This window comes from Cydia strobilella, chromosome Z (genome assembly GCF_947568885.1).
Source record: "Cydia strobilella chromosome Z, ilCydStro3.1, whole genome shotgun sequence".
Lineage (NCBI taxonomy): Eukaryota > Metazoa > Arthropoda > Insecta > Lepidoptera > Tortricidae > Cydia > Cydia strobilella.
This window is the reverse complement of record NC_086068.1, coordinates 43,807,053-43,827,829: the sequence shown is the minus strand read 5'-3', so window position 1 is coordinate 43,827,829 and position 20,777 is coordinate 43,807,053. Positions and strand designations below refer to the sequence as shown.

General features: G+C 36.7%; 2 protein-coding genes across 3 annotated transcripts in view; one reads left to right on the top strand and one right to left on the bottom strand.

Annotated features, from left to right (window-relative positions):
* LOC134754951 (uncharacterized) overlaps positions 1–20,777 on the top strand; it is a 533,971-nt gene that overhangs the window by 78,613 nt on the left and 434,581 nt on the right. The window lies entirely within an intron of this gene.
* Positions 1–20,777, bottom strand: part of LOC134754832 (uncharacterized) — a 64,138-nt gene that overhangs the window by 3,963 nt on the left and 39,398 nt on the right. For both annotated transcript variants that reach the window (XM_063691260.1, XM_063691261.1), the window contains exons 15-16: positions 6,593–6,794; positions 4,052–4,240 (exon numbers count right to left, since the gene is read on the bottom strand). In XM_063691260.1, coding sequence (XP_063547330.1) covers positions 4,052–4,240; positions 6,593–6,794 — 391 coding nt within the window. The remainder of the gene's footprint in view (positions 1–4,051; positions 4,241–6,592; positions 6,795–20,777) is intronic.

Below are 20,777 nucleotides of genomic sequence, written 5' to 3'. Positions count from 1 at the left end.
CATCGGACGAAGATGATAAAGAGGAGTAAATGTAACGTCCCACGGGTAAAGGTACCTTATGGCGGTTGTAAGCGCCAACCGCCATAAGGTACCTTTTTCCGTGGAACGTCACAAATAATAAGCGGCAATACATTTATTTATAGCTCAATAAATAAAGTAAATATGTATTTTGTTCTTTTTTTACCTTTAAATATAAAGAAATATCATCAAAGTTGTCAGTTTTGACGCGAGGGGGCCGTTACGGACGGGAGTTACGCGCTTTTTGTAATGCGTATAGTTAAAAAACTACTCAACGGATTGTCAAGTTTTTTATTTTATTTTGTAGCTAATATTATCAGGTTTCATATTAATAAAAGAATATGTGACCATACTATAGAACATTTAGTTGTTATTTTCAGTAGAAGGAGAAAATGAAGAAAAAAAAAACATAATTTTCTTAATATTCGGCCGCCATCTTTAATTTTTTAAATGGTATTTTTTTTTCCGGTTACAGGTGTCAATACGAATTGATTGATATATCAATCACTAAAATCGGTGCACCCGTTTTGTGTCTACAATTTTTTAAAATTTTGCAGCCGCCATTTTGGAAAAAGTGTACCATCCTGGACAAATTTGCGTTTGATGACGCGACGACCGATTTGATGAAGTGGACCTGATGATGATGATTGTTTTGAAGATAGTGATGATGATTTTTTTATGTAGGATGTTCAGCGATTACTCCGAGACCCGTGGTCCGACTTGAACAATTCTTTTTTTGTTTGAAAGGAACTACCTCCAAGGTGGTCCCACATTAATCTGGTGCTGTTCTGATGATGGGATCCATGAGGAATTGAGGGAACTCCTCAATTTTTAAAGGCACATGTATGGTGATTTGGTCTTTTTCTTAAGCAACTTGAGCATTTTTTCTCGAAAACCACCAATTTGATGAAGTGGAGCTGATGATGATGATTGTTTTGATGATAATGATTTCAGCGATTACTCCGGCACCCATGATCCGATTTGAGTTATTCTTTTTCTGTTTGAAAGAAGTTATCTCTCCAAGGTGTTTTCGTAATATTTTTGGTTTTGATCTGATGATGGAATCCGTGAGGAATTGAGGGAACTCCTTAATTTTTAAAGGCACGTGTATGGTAATTTCGGTGTTTTCTAAAGTAACTCAAGCATTTCCTCCCCAAAACCACCAATTTGATGTAGTGCAATTGTAGCCTAACCACGAGTTTGACACTAAATATTCTTCATAACTTACTTTGTACACTAATATGCCAGTACGAGCGAGATGCATAAACAGTAAGTTACGCACACGATAGCGAATATATCAATGTCAAACTCGTGGTAAGGCTACTGATAACTTCCCTCGTATGTGAATTATGATTTTTGATGTAGGTAGTGTTGGAAACAACCAAAGAGACTGAGAGGTGAAGGTAGAGGGTATTAGTGTTTGGGGGGTTTGAGGTTGGGGGTTGAGGGGAGGTAAGTTGATGGGTCGGGGACTGAGGGGTTGGGAGTTAAGGGATTGGGGGTTAGGGTTAGGAGTTAAGGGGTCTGGGGTTAGGGGTCGGGGAATGGCGGTTGAAGGGTTGGTGGTTTAGGGTCGAGGGGTTCAGTGATCAGGGGTTGATGTGCTGTGAGGTTGAGTGATCGGGGGGTTTGAGGGATTGGGTCAGTGGCGGGGCGGAGAATGGATTTAGTGACAGGAATGATTTCCCAGGCGGACTCGAGGAAAATTCTAATTATTTAATAAAGTTTACGAATTTACAGTTAAACATGATTATGTTTTTCATTCATGCGTCACGCTCTTAACAATGTCTTAAAACTAAAAATGGAAAAATAAAAACTTATAAAAAAAAGATAAACCGACTTCAAAAAGGATGAAATAAAATATTATCCATTTTAGGGTTCCGTGTTTAAGTATATGCGTTACCAACTGATATGTTTGAAGTCGGTGCCAAGCCAAGTACTCCAAGTAGTAACAATACCAGTCAAAAATAATCAGCTTTATGTCTATAAATCCCATTACAACTGTACAAATATTATAAACGTGAAAGCAATTATGTCTGATTCTTTGTTACCTTTTCATGGCTAAACAACTGAACCGCTTTAGCTGAAATTTTGCATGAAGGTTCCTTGAATTGTTTTATATTTTGAAATGTAGTCCTCTGGATAATAATGGAATATAATAATAGTCCTTCGACAGAAAATAACTCAGTCCCAATCCCACACTTGCGTGCTATGACTGTTCAAGAATTACTAAAAAATGCTCTTTAAAAAAATACGACGACAAAACGTATTAGATTTACACTAACGTGCCGACAAGCATGGTACGAACTGCGCCAAGAAGGTTCAACAGTGTGTTCTGTTCTGAGGTGTACAGAAAGTTCGTTTATTGTCGTCGTGTACGCTGCGTCTTACATAGGCGAACACTCGCGAACGCGAAGCGAAGCGACGCGGCACGGCGCGGCCGGCCCAAGGCGTTCGCGTTCGCAACGAGATCGCCCACGTAGGACACTTCTATATCTATGTATCTTTATCGAATTGCACTGCAAAATTAATATGAATATATGGTTTAAAATTTGGCTTGGCAGCGACTTCAAACATATCAGTTGGTAACGCATATACTTAAACACGGAACCCTAAAATGGATAATATTTTATTTCATCCTTTTTGAAGTCGGTTTATCTTTTTTTTATAAAAGTTTTTATATGTAATGTTCTTTCATTTAATACCCCATAATTAGGACTATTCTTCGCATAATATGATAGAATTGTTGGCGCGATTTAGTTTTTTTTGTACAACTTCCACAGTTTTTGTCGGAAATTAAAAATTTAAGCTGTGACGTATAGTTCAATAACTGGTTTCTTTTACATTAGACGCAACATTGTTATAATGTTTTTAGTTGAGCTATAAAATATATATACACGAACTTTTCTAAAAAAAGTAGTTTTTCTTTGTTTGTAGCTCCTAAAATATACATTGTTTTTATAAATAATGTATTAACGAATCATAATATATTTAATAACCTTTCGTCTGATGTAGCACACGTGTATATATGACTCATGGTATAGTAATAATTTAGATTTTGCAAATTTCGGCAGCGGTCACATGTATGACGCCATTATTTATTTTGTCACTCAGGCTGCTCAGGCACTATAGAGATTGTCTCCCAGCAGTTTTATGATCCTTTTTATATTGCTAATAATATACTAGAAGCTTATGCGGATTATCCTGAAAAGTGATTATCCTGCGGAAAGTGCGGAATAAGTCAATGTGTATCCTGAAAATGAAAAATTTAGATTTTTTAACTTTAATGCATTTGTTCTAGCAAATACCTACATTTTGATGCATAATTTTCACATTCTTGGTCTGATTTTCATTATTTTGATAATAGTGTATGGCTTGAGACATTAGCTTTAATTTTGTAGTACATTGCTTTAACGTGCGACTTTTGGTTTGGTCGAAAAACCCAAATAATCGAATTTTTTTTCTTCATCATTTTGATTTATTTTTAAATTTCTCTTAAACTATTGTATATTTTGGTACATAGTGTATTAGTGAAATATATAATATTTTATTGGCTTCCGTTTAATACCCCACTCGTGTATGTGCAATGCATAGTTTGGGTGCAAAATGCAATATTCGCAACGAGGCGGGAGTCATTTTGATGACGTCATTTCGCTGAAGTAGATGGCCGGCGCCGCTGTCTCCTGGCAGTTTTGGAGACCCAGTACCATGCCCAGTAACATACTAAAAGTTGAAAGCGGTTTCCGGATCTGAACTATATTCCCATAAGGCAGTGCACTACGTCTTAAACTTTGAATGTAGTTTTTTAAATGGTAGTAGATATATAGTCTGTCTATCGTGACAGACTACCTATTTTCATTCCTCGGTTGTGGCGTCAGCATATAAAGATCGACGTAGGTTACGATTAATGTAACGCAGCTAGCACGTAATTATAATATAATACAAAAACGGTTGATGCAATGACTCTTAAATTATACCTACCAGCTTTGACCATTGGGATTACATTTTATAAGCACTCTTGAAAACTTGTTACCTTGAAAAGTTTATCATTGCCGTAGGTGTAGTATATGAGTGCGGGTACGCCGGCCACGCTGGCGGCCAGCCACTGTAGCAGCAGCTTGAGCTGCGGCTGGCCGCGCCGCCGCCGCCCGCAGCCCCAGTTGCCCGTCGCCACCGGCCGGCACGACCCGCCTGACACTATCTTGTGAGCCAGCTGGCTTAGCTGCAGACAAGTACAAACACATAGATATCAACTAGTGTAGTGCAGGTCGATACCTACACTAGTTGATATCTCGAAACTCGATAGTTTATTACAAACATCCCACGGATCCCACCGATTTTGGTATCGTGAAGAGTTGCACTAGGTACTCGACTATTGTTCAGAAAAATCGCCGTGTGCGTTTATACTCTTATTAGATGGGCATTTCTGTTTAAAGTTCTACCCCAAACGTTAGTGGTAGAATTGGTAATTTTCATATTGTTTCCACTTAGAATCACGAGCTTTTCCATTTTTACCGAGAAATTTTGATTCATTTATTTGGTTATGTTTTCAATACAACCTTCACCTTCTATGACCGTAACAAAACAGAAAAACAAAAAATGTAAAAATTTTGGGGACACTTTTTTTCTCGTATTAGAATCGAAAGAGCTCGTGATTCTGAGCGGAAATAATATAAAAATTCCAAAACCTAATAAAAAGCTAGTTGGGGGTACAAGTTTTAATAGAAATGCCCAGATACCATGTATATTCTGCAGGTCAGGTAGGTAACTCAGCAGCCGACTATATTATGTTATGACGATACTAAAAGATAGCCTTCATCATGTTATAAGTTGTGTAGGTACTTAAATGTGAAATAACACTACTAGCTAGGTATATGTAGATTATTAATTTGTTTTAAAGAGAACATCGTACCTAGTAAATATGTTACCATCAGAACAGAAGGAAGACTTATACATATTTTAAACATAATTTAATTAATAACTGTTACGTAGATGGGTGTAGGTACGGTCGATTTCACAAACATCTTTACAAACCAACGTTCCAAAAATATATTTATACGACCTTATTGTGAGTGTCTTAGAGCCGTGTAAATATATGTTTGGAATGTTGGCTTGTAAATATATTTACACGACCTTATTGTCAGTGTCTTAGAGCCGTGTAAATATATGTTTGGAATGTTGGCTTGTAAATATATTTACACGACAATATTGTGAGTATATTAGAGCCGTGTAAATATATGTTTGGAATGTTGGCTTGTAAATATATTTACACGACCTTATTGTCAATGTCTTAGAGCCGTGTAAATATATGTTTGGAATGTTGGCTTGTAAATATATTTACACGACCTTATTGTGAGTGTCTTAGAGCCGTGTAAATATATGTTTGGAATGTTGGCTTGTAAATATATTAACACGACCTTATTGTCAGTGTCTTAGAGCCGTGTAAATATATGTTTGGAATGTTGGCTTGTAAATATATTTACACTACCTTATTGTGACTGTCTTAGAGCCGTATAAAGATATCTTTGGAATGATGGCTTGTAAATATATTTACACGACCTTATTGTCAGTGTCTTAGAGCCGTGTAAATATATCTTTGGAATGTTGGCTTGTAAAGATGTTTTTGAACTCGACTGTACCTACTTTCGACAGTAGGTAAGTATAGTAGGTAGCGTGTGGGACAAGAGTTTTGGTGCACATGCAAACAGTGTATAAGTACTTATCAGCAGTAACAAAAGCGAAGCCTACTTTATGGTAGGTAGGTACTGTCAGAACGACGATTGATATTACGTGAGGAAAATTGTGTTACTGAAATGAATGAATTAAAATTAGGCAACTTGTTCAGGTATGACTCGTTTATTGGCAGCAAAGACGCGAAAAAGCCTGACCTTGGGTTTTTTTAGCTTAATTGTCACCGGCTCACATTCAACGGTTTCTTCGATCGTTTCAACTATCATGTTTATCATCCAATTTATTTTTTTCTTCCTAACGTTCTGGTTCGACAGTTGCGTAGAGTTCGTCTCTGTCGAGTTACTAACTGACGCCCATTTGCTATTGTCTGCTTCTGTATCATCATCGGAGCACCTAGCCTCCACATTTTGCATTATCTTCTCCGGTATAGATTCTTTTATTTTGCGTCTCTGTCAAAACACATTTTAATTTTAAATCAGATTGGAAGGCATTGTCTGTCCTTTCAGGAGCTGATAAAGAGTCAAGGTGTAGGTGAGAGATCCACATGACTATCTACTTGATTTAATGTATCATGTACGCGTAACCTATATTAGACATACATGCGAGGCCATTCGAAGCCAGTAACTAAAAGGTGGATGACATCGCTAGACAAGTCAGCTTGCAAGGCAACACCACATTGTTACCCCTTTAGATTCGAAGTTAGGTAGAAATTGTTAGCCTTTTTTCCTAAACAGACTATGATATCTATAATACCATAATTACCATACTGAATTACATCCTGCAAGAGATTTTCTAAGCTGGTATTACGAATTTAACTGCCAAATCTTAGGGACGAACTCACAGCTCGAAACACAATGATTTCTGTAAGCGGAGCGAGCCTTACCAACTGGGCGGCGAGCCGGTGGCGGTGGCGCGCCAGCTCGAGAGAGAGAGAGCGCGCAGCAAGCGCGAGGCGGCGCGGCGCGGCGCGGTCGCGTCCGTCACGCGGGTACAACTCGGCCGCCTCCGCTTCGCCTGCCGCGCCCGCGCCCGCGCCTCCCGCTAGCGACTCGCTCAACGTCCGCTTCAACAGCGACCCCGCGAATCTTTAACCAAAGATTTATATCTCCGTATAAAATGAATGCAGTTTAAGGAAAAAACGTGCCTCGGAAATCAAGAAAATTTGATTCTCGAACAGATGATTATTATTATTGACCAAAGAGGATATAATAAGATAGAGCGGTACTGTCATAGTAAATTTTGTAACCACTGTAAATTCACTGCCATCTATCGACATACTTTAAAACTAAAAATGAAGATTTAAAAAAATACGTTAAAATGTATTTAAATATGGATTAATGATTTTTTTATTTGTATTAATTATTTTTATATGATTTTGACCCATGTTCTTACACTGATATGCGTTAAAATTATAAATAACAAACGAAACCGTCAACGCCCTCTATACGAGAGTAGGCCAAAACTAGTGGCGCCATCTGATCGAGAATCAAATTTTCGTGATTTTCGAGGCACGTTTTTTCCTTAGACTGTATCCATCTATTACGGAGTTATATCTATCTTTGTTATTGACGAATAAATGATTCTAAATGATGGCCCCCCTACGATTTACCACCTTTGGCCTATTCTCGACTAGATGGCGTTGACGGTTTAGTTTGTTATTTAACAATTTTAACGCGTATTAGTGAATGTACATGGGTCAAAATCAAAATCATATAAAAATAATAAATGCAATCATTTATATATATATATATATATAAATACATTTTATGGTATTTTTAACCATCTTCATTTTTAGTTTTAATCGTGTGTCGATAGATGGCAGTGAATTTACTGTGGCTACTAGATTTACTATGACCATGAATCTAGTATAACTGGTTCGGTCATGAGGGGTGGGGGGAAATGACCGAACGGGATAATCTTCTTATCTAATTAATCTCTAGTAGGCGTAGCAGAGAAAGCGCTGTTATTGTTTGTCCTTGTCACAGTCTCAAATTTTTTTTTTATTCCCCACCGTAAATTTAGTATGGTTTATGGTGGGCTACAAATCTACTCGACCAATCATATTGTCGCATTGCTAGACCGCGGGCCAGGAACAGATTTCCATGACCAATCGCCTCCCGGGCGGAAACTCGTATAGTGGTTAACGGATATGTATGATGAACCCTCGTGAACGTCAGCTGCCGCTCCGTTGGTGGGTTGAGGATTGAGGAATGGCAGCAAATAAAGTCTATAAAAAAAGTTTAGTCATCGCCTCCCGCTTGATATTTTGTCACAGGGTAGTTTAGATGCTATTGTAAATAAATAAAATCGTCAGCCGATTGTATCGCTGTGGAAAGACCGTCAGCTGGTCACATGAACATGTAAAAAGAAAACTTTTCGGTCATCGGCGTCATCGCCTCCCGCTTAATACTTTGTCAGATGATAGTTTAGATGCTATTGTTAATAAAACAAATCGTCAGCCGGTTGTATCGCTGTGAAAAGACCGTGTTACGCGTTTCGGTGCCTGCCATTCCTCAACCCACCAACGGAGCGGCAGCTGACGTTCACGAGGGTTCATCATACATAGCCGTTTACCGCTATACGAGTTTTCGCCCGGGAGGCGATGACTGACAAAATTTGCGCCTGGCTCGCGGTCTATACGTATGTTCTGTCCCTCACGGGCGCAGGCGTATAGCTGATCTATGTATAATGCTAGCATTACATAGACCTAGGTCTATGACTATGACAGTACCTACTCCTCTATCCTATATGGACGTAGTTACGCGAAAACGTTCCAACCCACAAGTCACTCGAAAATGAGTTACCATAACCAGGGTACTATTTTTGACATATTACATCATGTGCACACAAAGATGCTAGTATTTTTAGGTTAGTTTCATCAATAAAGTTTGACCCAAATGTTCCAACCCACCATTATGCCAAGGACGTGTACTCAAAATAAAGTAAAAACATTACATGCATACTGAAACATATTGTTAAAAACTCTTAATAGAATAACATATCGTTATAATGTTCCACTTGTCTTGGAACATTGTACTAAATTCATAAAACGCACATTTAATTGTTTCTTAAATGATCCATGTGGGTTGGAACGTTTTTGCAAAATCTTTATACATTTTTTATTCCTGCAAAAATGTTCCATGTAATTTGAAACCTTTTAGATTAATAATAATAATAATAATAATATTCTTTATTGTGCACAATGAAACATGATTAAATACAGCAAATTAACATAAAAAACTAAGCAGCAACAGGCGGTCTTATCGCTTAAAAGCGATCTCTTCCAGACAACCTTCAGGTAGTAGAAATTAGCGCAAGGAAGAAATATGTATAAGGGTAGCAAAAATAAATGGAGAACGAGTACAGGAAAAAAAAAAAGATTAATCCATACTGTTTTTTTAAGCTGCGAAGACTGTTCTAAATAAATTGGAACTTTTTATTATAATATATTATTTTCTAATTTTTTGCTATAAACGATCCACATATACTTGATCCATTTTTGCTATTAAATATGTTCGAGAGAAAAAATATTTTTTACCAAAATAAATAACTATGGTATATTTAAGTTTATGTATTTAGTCAAAAGAATCAATGGACTATTTACGATAAAGGTGGCAACATTATTACTCTTTGCTCCCGTAAAATGACAGCACCAACGAAACGCACACGTAAAACGAAACGCCGCCGCGGACCTACTTGGCATCGTAGTGTGAAAACAAATGCCGACAAAGTAAGACGTGCTGCCGTGTTGTCTTCTTAAATTGGACGTAGTTACGCGAAAACGTTCCAACCCACAGCGACCCCATTTTGAGATAAACGCAATTTTGTGTTTTAGTGGTACACTTTTTCCCTGTAATTATTTCAGGCAAATACTATTGGTTTTACTGTGGAATGCCAAACTGGTTATTGAATGATATGCATATTTTTTGTAAATACATAATACAAGGGGCATATAAATAGGTAAAACGAGTTTGAAACGTTTTTGCTAAATTTAATTTTGTATGAACCTTGTTAAATAGCAATTATGCATAAACGTTCCAAAACGAATTTAAGTGTATTATTTTATAAATATATCTAAAGTAAATTTAATATGTAAAATAATAAATAACAATGAGGAACATACAAAAACAAAAAAAAATTGAAAATGTATTACAAAAAAAATAGGACGTGATCTTTTGAGCTTGGAACCTATGCCAAAAATTAGCTGATATGGTTCCAAAAGTTATCAAAAACTTATATTTAACATTCAATCATCATCGTATTCTATGATCTCGAAGTCCGGAACTCCACCAAACCCATCAACATCATCAGTAGCTTCTTCATAACATCAATATGATTAAAACCTGTAAAAAAGTTAAACCTCTTTAAGTTTACAAAATGACAAAGACTGATTTTTTTAGTTCAACTAAACTGGAAAAGAAGATTATCAATAGGAAGAAGTTTACAGACTCATCTAAAGTTAGTTGGCTACATACAAAAGAAATTAAGTTGGATAAAGATAAAATGTTTTCTATTTTTATGCGGTCTACGATGGAAGACGATTTCATACAAAAATACATACATACATACATATAATCACGCCTATTTCCCGGAGAGGTAGGCAGAGACCACGGATTTTCACTTGCTACGATCCTGACATACCTCTTTCGCTTCCTTCACTTTCATAACATTCCTCATACACGCTCACCGGTTTACGGTACTCTTGACCTGGCCTTTCTTCAGGATTTCCCCGATCTGATCAGAGAAAGTCCGCCGAGGTCTGCCCCTTCCAACTCCCGTTTCTACCTCTCCCTTATACACTCTCTTTGTTAGCCTTCTTTCACTCATTCTTTCCACGTGTCCAAACCATCTCAACATACCTTTCTCAATTTTTGTCACTACATCTTCGCTCAGTCCACACTTTTCCCTTATCACACTGTTCCTAATTCTATCTTGTAATCTCACACCACACACACTTCTCAACGCTCTCATTTCCACTGCATTCACTTGGCTCTGATGCCTCTTCTGCCATACCCAACTTTCGCTACCATACATAAGTGTAGGCACCAGCACCCCTCTATGCACAGCCAACCGTCCGTTGTCGACCAATGAGTTGAAAATTGATAAAAGAATAAAGCGAGAACTGCAATACATAAAATAATCTGATTTTTGTTTATTGTGGCCTAATGGCAAACCGATTGCTCCAGCGAAATTAGTGCTTACAATCCATGTACCACTACATACCCGAGGATTGCCTTCAATTTTATAGAACGCTTCAAAGTTGATGGGTTTGGTGGAGTTCCGGACTTCGAGATCATAGAATACGATGATGACTGAATGTTTAATATAAGTTTTTGATAACTTTTGGAACCATATCAGCTAATTTTTGGCATAGGTTCTAAGCTCAAAAGATCACATCTTATTTTTTTTGTAATACATTTTCAATTTTTTTTTGTTGTTTTTGTATGTTCCTCATTGTTATTTATTATTTTACATATTAAATTTATTTTAGATATATATTTATAAAATAATACACTTAAATTCGTTTTGGAACGTTTATGCATAATTGCTATTTAACAAGGTTCATACAAAATTAAATTTAGCGAAAACGTTTCAAACTCGTTTTACCTATTTATATGCCCCTTGTATTATGTATTTACAAAAAATATGCATATCATCACATAACCAGTTTGGCATTCCACAGTAAAACCAATAGTATTTGCCTGAAATAATTACAGGGAAAAAGTGTACCGCTAAAACACAAAATTGCGTTTATCTCAAAATGGGGTCGCTGTGGGTTGGAACGTTTTCGCGTAACTACGTCCATATATCCTCTTTGCTTTAACGAATATGCAAACATTTTTTTGTAGTTGGATTTGCATAAAATTTCATATGCTTCCAGTCCAGTCCGGTGAGATCATACTTTTGGAATGAGTTAGGTTAGTAAACGAAACGAATTATACAATACCGAATCATAATCAAAGTCAGTCATAATTATCAAGTAGGTACCTAATGTACAGTCGAAGGCAAAAATATCGCGTGCGGCGTGCGGCACTGATTGGAAGCGGTCACGTTACAGTTCTCGTAAACAAAAATGGAATAAAATAAATTAATTAAAAAATTAAAAACACGACTGCTGAATGTTAAGCCAACTGAAAAGCTAAAAATATACCGTAAGTGTACATTTATATTCCAATTAAAATTCATAAAGTTATGAATAGTAATTTAACTAACATAAAAAATATTTTTAGCCTTTCAGTTGGCTTAACATTCAGCAGTCGTGTTTTTAATTTTTTAATTAATTTATTTTATTTTATTCATTTTAGTGACAAAACGAACTAAAACTATGATTTATAAAAAAATCCAGGCAATTTTTAAATGTGGATATTAAATTTGACCTTATTAGCTCAACGTTCCAGAATCGAAATACGGTCATCTTTTCTGTGGGCAATATGTTCACGGTTTGGAACATTTCACATCTTTATCTTTTCAGAAGTATTTGTAGTTTTGAATGTTTGAGGCTCAGGAAAGACTCATAAAGGATGACTCACGTTAGACCGGGCCGTGTCCGGGCCGGAGCTTCCGGCGCTTCGTTTTCTATGGAAAGCATCACGTGATCACCTGTCATGTCATAGAAAAGTAAGCGCCGGAAGCTCCGGCCCGGACACGGCCCGGTCTAACGTGAGCCATCCTTAAGTCTCATAAATTTAATTTTTACTTTAAAAAAAAAGATTTTCATTAAATTATCTTTGACGCGACTTTGGTACGACCCACGCATGGCATTCAGACAGCAAAATAGCAGGTTGATAGAGTTAGACAAAGATAAGTCTGCAGCGATTTTGATTGTCCAGACTGTGCAAGTATTATTTAAAATGGAAAATTTCTATGAAATTATGACGTATAATTAACACTTGCACAAGCCAGAAGCTCAGCGTAGGGCCGAAGGGCTGGAGCATACGCACTTCGTGCAATTTCTTCATATATAATAGGTATGGATAGGCCGAAGGCCGAGCTGCACGAGTCCCGCAGCTAGGTCTTAATTTAAGCGCGCCTTCGTTATTAAGATACTAGGGGAAATTGCAGGAAGCGCGTCTGTTGGACTTCGGCCCTAGGTGGAGCGCGGCCTACGGCCCTCGCATTTAGACACTTCTAATAGACCGCGAGCCAGGCGCAAATTTCGTCAGTCATCGCCTCCCGGGCAAAAACTCGTTTAAAATGTTTGTGTTAGTTTCAAAATTTACACTAAATATATTTTTATGATCAGCAGTCAAATTCTTTTATTTGAGACGTCATTAAATAAGATAGAAGGATTTATTTTTCTTAGCATATTTTGTAAATCCTTATTCTACCAAAGTAAGAATCAAACGCATATGTTACATATATATTTTAAATCGTCTTTCAAAACTCTTCATTTTGATACCCCTCTCGATAAGTTTGCAAGATTTTTTTTTCCAAATGTCGCGCATTATTGTGTATTACGTCCGCCACATTGATTTTATTATGACGTCATATAGCCTATGTCACCCGGGATGACGTAAGGATTCTAATGATATATCATACATCTAAATCGGTTAAGGCATTTAGAAGTTATGGTGGAATAAAGAAACTCACATACATACATACAAACATGAACGCTGAAAACATTACACTCTCTTTTTTGGGCAGTCGTGTAAAAAGTCAACCACCAAGCATGTCAAAAGAGGTATTAAAACCGGCTGATATTAGTGAAAACCTCGATCAAGACGATCAAACTCATCTTAATTACGTTACTCACCGAAAACATAAAAAAATTCAATCGCCAGAGCGAAACATTTCTAATATTTCGGTAAATGAAGTCTTAAATAGCACGCTCTGGAATGCTGATACTTTAGCGTCGCCTAGCACCCTCCCAAACATTTATGTCCTGGACAACTCGGAGTTACAGCATCTTAGAGAGGAAGTCTCACAATTAAAAATAGAGTTATCTAGTGCGCATGAAGAAATTATAAGATTAAATTGCGAAGTGAAAGATTTAAAGAAAACGGTTGAAACATGTCAGAAAGGCATTAACTCGTACCATAGAGTAACTTATACTAGGGCGGTACAGTAAATTTTGTAACCCCAGTAAATTTACTGCCATCTGTCGACACACTTTAAAACTAAAAATGAAGATTTATAAAAATACGATAAAATGTATTTAAATATGGATAAATGATTTTTTTATTGGCATTAATTATTTTTATGATTTTGACTCATGTTCTTTCACTGATATGCGTAAAATTGTTAAATAACAAACGAAACCGTCAACGCCATCTATACGACAGTAGGCCAAAGCTAGTTGCGCCCTCTGAACGAGAATCAAATTTTCGTGATTTTCGAGGCACGTTTTTTCCTTAGACTGTATCCATCTATTACGGAGTTATCTATCTTTGCTCGTACAAAAAAATATTATGTGACGCTACTCCAAATAAAAATTCAAGGACAAAAAGGGGTCTGAAACAAAAATCAATTAAGAAAGCGAAAAAACAAAAACACTTATCAAGCGACCAAGTTAAATCTAGCAGTCTTCTATCATCATCTTTGCGGCAAGAATCGGAACCAAAACCAGATGCGGTACCAAAACCTGCTAGCTCAAAAGACCCAGACGAGCGAACTGAAGTAAATACTACTAACAATAGCACATCTGACGAGCAACAGAACTTGAGCGACTTGCCACCAAAAAGCCAGGTTATTATTATTAGCAGCAATAACAAAAGCAGAATTCTGCGCACCGCAAATAACATGTTCAGCAATAATAAACAAATATGTCACTATATCAAGCCAAACGGTGATACCAAGCAGTTGCTCAATGACATTGAATTGATTTAAAAACAAAGTCCTTGACAAAAGATGATTATTGCGTCATACTTATTGGTGAGGAGGATTTTAAATCATCTAAAAATTATCATAATTTAGTAATTTTTATTAGAGAAAAAATTATGGGCCTACAAAATACTAATTTCATTGTTTGCTCACCGACTTATAAGTGTCACGCTGCAAGTCAATTATATAACTGGCGAGTCGAACTTTTCAATCATCTTCTCTGCCTTGATATCTGCACACATGGCCATGCTTTTCTTATTGATTCAAATGAACGTCTCACTTACGACTTTGATATGTTTCTAAAGTCTACGGGAGAAATAAATAATCATGGCATAAAGACAATTTTCGAGCGTATTAACGAAGTAATGTATGATATTGAAAGCGAGAAATCGTATAATTACGAAAGTCTAGTTGAAGATGACAGAGACCTGAACGATTCCATGACAACAGACAGTCCGCAGAAGTTTTTTCGTGAATAACTATACAAATGTTTTACATCAGAATATTGCTGGCCTTATAAATAAGTCGGACATGCTTACAATTCAACTGAGCGAACTAGAAGCAGCGCAAATAAATATCGACATTATATGCATAATGGAACACTTCATAATGACCGGCCACGAGGAACTTTTGGCAATACCAAATTATCAATTAGCAGCGTGGTACTCGCGAAATAACAAACGTGGCGGTACTTGCATTCTGGTGAAACTAGGACATAATTACAAAGAGCTACCCGATATCGCAAAACATTCCATGCCAGGAATTTTTGAATGCTGTGCCATTGAACTGACAGACCAAAAAACTATTATTATATAGGTAGGTATGTGTGTGTACAGAACTCCTAGTTATAGCAATCTAAGTATATTCTACGAAAAGCTTGACATTATTCTTGGAAAATATGCAATAATAATAATAAAAAAATAATTATCTGTGGAGACATTAATATTGACATTATGAAGAATAATTTTTAATAAAAAAAACCGACTTCAATGGGGGATGCCGCTGAAAGTTTACTTATTGTTGATGGTGCACTCTTAGATTCCAGACAATGAAATGAAATAGACAGCATATTTTGCGTAATTATCCTAATCCATCTTTTGACTAATTTTGCCTAATTGCCTAATTATTATAATATTGCCTAATAATGTAGAAAAGGAGGTAAAACCACCCACTTTTCCAGTAGCATTTCGTTTTTGTAAGGGTCGCAGTTCTAACCTAACCTAACCTAACCTACTTTTCTGATAGCATTTCGTTTCTGTAAGGGTCACAGTTCTAACCTAATCTGGGTTAGCTTAGGTTCTAGTAGCATTTCCGGGTCCGGGTCTGGGTCCGGATCCGAGTCCGGGTCCGTGTCCGGCTGTCCGGGTCCAAGTTTGGGTCAGAGTTCGGTCCGGGTCCGGATCCGAGTTGGGGTCCATGTCCAGACCCGGGTCCGGGTCCGAGTCCGGGTCCAAGTTTGGGTCTGGGTCCATAAGGAAGAGAACAAATCACCAAACGTGAACTCTGTGTCATTGAAGAGTTCTATTCTGATCATCATCAGCAGTTACACTTAATCAAATGTCACTTTTTTAAATGTAAATTCTGGATTTGTTGATGAAAATACAAAAATCACAATATGTATGCATTTCACATTTGAGGAGTTCCCTCGGTTCCTCATGGGGTCTCATCATCAGAACTCGAGCTTGACAAAATATGCCTTAAAAAACTTAAGTTGCTTAACAAACATAAAGAAGAGGACAAATCGCCAAAAGTAAACTATGCGTCATTAAAGAGTTCCATTCTGATCATCATCAGCAGTTCCACTTCATCAAATGTCACTTTTTAAAATGGAAATGCTGGATTTGTTGTTAAAAATTCAAAAATCACTATATGTATGCCTTTCACATTTGAGGAGTTCCCTCGATTCCTCATGGATCCCATCATCAGAACTCGAGCTTGACAAAAATGTTTCTTGAAAACCTAACTTGCCTAACAAACATAACGAAGAGGACAAATCGCCAAACGTGAACTATGCGTCATTGAAGAGTTCCGTTCTGATCATCATCAGCAGTTCCACTTCATCAAATGTCACTTTTTTAAATGTAAGTGAGTAAAAAGTGCTTGATTTGTTGATGAAAATACTAAAATCACTATATGTATGCCTTTAACATTTGAGGAGTTCCCTCGATTCCTCATGGATCCCATCATCAGAACTGCTTTTTCACGAAAACAGGACCAATCTGTATGTATATACTTACAATCAAAAAAATAATTTTCAAAATCGGTCCAGAAATGACGGAGTTATGGAGTAACAAACATTAAAAAAAAAAAGAAAAAAAAACAACCGAATTGAGAACCTCCTCCTTTGAAATCTTGAAGTCGGTTAAAAAGGATTGTAAAGTTAACACAAAAAGCTCAGAACAACCACAAAATTGTCTCTGCAGATAACAAATCAAAGGCCACTTGGCAGATAATAAACTCTACCAAAGCTTACTTAAAGAACGATGACATTCTCAGACTAAAAAGTGATCAAAATATTGTAACGAATCCCAAAGATATAGCAAATACCTTAAATACTTATTATATAGAATGTATAAAAGATTTACCAAAAAATAATGTCATAAATTGTAAAGTTACTAATAGTATGCAGTCCATGTTTATGCCACCATCCACAGCACATGACATAAAACTGATAATTCAGTCTTTAAGAAACACTAAAAGTGTAGGTTTTGACAAAATTTGTACACTTGTAATTAAATGTGTAAGTGATATAATAGCCCCCAATCTAAGTCACATAATTAACCTATGTATATATTAACAAGGGTATCTACCCAGATAAGTTGAAGGTCTCCAATATTAAACCGTTACACAATAATTTTTAAGAAAAAAAAACCGACTTCAATGGGAGATGCCGCTGAAAGCATTCTTAGATTCCAGACAATGAAATGAAAAAGACAGCATCTTTTGCCTAATTATTTAGAAAAGGAGGTAAACCGACCCACTTTTCTAGTAGCATTTCGTTTTTGTAAGGGTCGCAGTTCTAACCTAACCTAACCTACTTTTCTGGTAGCATTTCGTTTCTGTAAGGGTCACAGCTCTAACCTAACCTAACCTACTTTTCTGATAGCAGTTCTGTTCTGTGAGAATCGCAGTTCAAAACACACCCACCCACCAAACCCACTTTTCTAGTAGCATTTCCGGGTCCGGGTCTGGGTCCGGATCCGAGTCCGGGTCCGTGTCCGGCTGTCCGGGTCCAGGTTTGGGTCAGAGTTCGGTCCGGATCCGGGTCCGAGTTGGGGTCCATGTTCAGACACGGGTCCGGGTCCGAGTCCGGGTCCAAGTTTGGGTTTGGGTCCATAAGGAAGAGAACAAATCGCCAAACGTGAGCTGTGTGTCATTCTGATTATCATCAGCAGTTCCACTTCATCAAATGTCACTTTTTAAAATGGAAATGCTGGATTTGTTGATAAAAATACAAAAATCGCTATATGTATGCCTTTCACATTTGAGGAGTTCCCTCGATTCCTCATGGATCCCATTATCAGAACTCGAGCTTGACAAAAATGTTTCTTGAAAACCTACCTTGCTTAACAAACATAACGAAGAGGACAAATCGCCAAACGTGAACTATGCGTCATTGAAGAGTTCCGTTCTGATCATCATCAGCAGTTCCACTTCATCAAATGTCACTTTTTAAAATGGAAGTGCTGGATTTGTTTATAAAAATACAAAAATCACTATATGTATGCCTTTCATATTTGAGGAGTTCCCTCGATTCCTCATGGATCCCATCATCAGAACTCGAGCTTGACAAAAATGTTTCTTGAAAACCTAACTTGCTTAACAAACATAACGAAGAGGACAAATCGCCAAACGTGAACTATGCGTCATTGAAGAGTTCCGTTCTGATCATCATCAGCAGTTCCACTTCATCAAATGTCACTTTTTTAAATGTAAGTGCTTGATTTGTTGATGAAAATACTAAAATCACTATATGTATGCCTTTAACATTTGTGGAGTTCCCTCGATTCCTCATGGATCCCATCATCAAAACTGCTTTTTGACAAAAACGGGACCAATCTGTATGTATATACTTACAATCAAAAAAAGAATTTTCAAAATCGGTCCAGAAATGACGGAGTTATGGAGTAACAAACATTAAAAAAAAAAAAAAAAAAAAAAAAAAAAACATACAATCGAATTGAGAACCTCCTCCTTTGAAATCTTGAAGTCGGTTAAAAAAGGTGATAAAGACAGCCCTCAGAATTACCGGCCCATAGCTCTCATACCAGTTTTTTCCAAAATCTTCGAGAAGTTTATATACCAGTCACTATATAAACTACATGGATACTTTTAACTTATTCTGTACGGAACAGAAAGGGTTCAGAAAGAATATTAATATAAACATGGCTATATATGATTTTTTAAATATAGTAATGGAAAATGTTTATTTATTTTATTTTATTTTATTTTATTTATTAGGAAAACTTACAGCTAAAGTAACACGTTAGGTAATAACATAGAAGCAGTGAGCCAGTTACAAGTTTCCACAGATAGAAACTGCGTAAAGTGCATGGCGTGCGAAATTACAACTAATAATACTTACTAACTTATAAATATACTTTACTTATCTTACTAGAGAGGGAAAATTGGTTTAAACAGTTAACAAGAAGAACAAAAGAGAGAAAAAAAGAACAGGATAGAGATACAGTGTTGAGTTAACACTTTTTCCACTGTTAACACTTAACAGTGGGAAAAGTCCTGAGTCATTAGCTTACGTATCGAACTAAAGCTATCGCTGAACAGATCGATGAGATCATGATGTTTACAAAGCTGATTGAAAGACTTACCAGCTCTTAGAAGGAAGGAGTTTTTCCTGTAATTAGTATGAACGGAGGGAATATGGAAGGTTTTTTTGGTGCGAGAGGATATGCGTGGGGGGACTGCGAAATTCAAGTTGGCTAGTAGATCAGGACAGTAAAATACCCATATGTGCTCTATTTACTGACATGACCAAAGCCTTCGATCATGTAGATCATGAAGTACTACTAAACTAAACAGATATGGTGTTACTAGCTTTTGCCCGCGACTTCGTCTGCGTGGACTTAGTAACCGCAGCTAGAGTAAGAATAGCGCCTGGAAAAATTCTCTTAGCAATCTAAATTTGTGCATATTATGCACACAAATTAGCAGGCACTTCGATAATTATCTCAATTCCATCTAGCTTTTTACTTTCTTAAGGGATGATTTTCGGGATAAAAACTATCCTATGTCCTTCTCAGGGACTCAACCTATCTCTATGTCAAATTTCATCTAAATCGGTTCAGCGGTTTAAGCGTGAAGAGGGAACACACAGACAGAAAGACAGACAGACAGACTTTCGCATTTATATTATTAGTATGGATAGGGAATGTATTAGAACTCATTCAATCATACCTCACCAAAAAGACTGCAATATACTGAAATTACTAGAAGATGTGCTAAAAGAAAAAAAGACATAGTGTACATATCGGATGCAGGAAGTATAAAACATGGTGTGCCGCAGGGAAGTGTATTTGGCCCCTTGCTTTTTTTAATATATATAAATGATCTGCCCAAAGCCATTTCCCACCCTATGATCTTGTTTGCTGACGATAGCACCTCTATTGTTCAATGCAGTAACCCGACTAATTATGAAAATGATATAAATAATGTAATAACTGACATAATATTGTGGCTTAGTAAAAATAATCTAGTAATTAATTTGACCAAAACGAATGTAATGCATTTTTATCAACGAATTGATCCAATGGATAGGAATATTAATTATAATGAAAATATCATAGACTGTAGAAGTGACTAAATTTCTAGGATTGCTCATTAATAGCCAATTTACCTGGAAATATCACATAAATGACGTATGTAAGAAATTAAGTAAGTCAGCGTTTGCTCTATTCAAGCTTTCCAAAATCCATACTAATATTATAAATGCGAAAGTCTGTCTGTCTGTCTGTCTTTCTGTCTGTGTGTTCCCTCTTCACGCTTAAACCGCTGAACCGATTTAGATGAAATTTGGCATAGAGATAGGTTGAGTCCCTGAGAAGGACATAGGATAGTTTTTATCCCGAAAATCATTGCTTAAGAAAGTAAAAAGCGGGGTGGAATTGAGATAATTAACGAAGTGCCTGCTAATTTGTGTGCATAATATGCTCAAATTTAAATTGCTATGAATTTTTTCCAGGCGCTATTCTTACTCTAGCTGCGGTTACTAAGTCCACGCAGACGAAGTC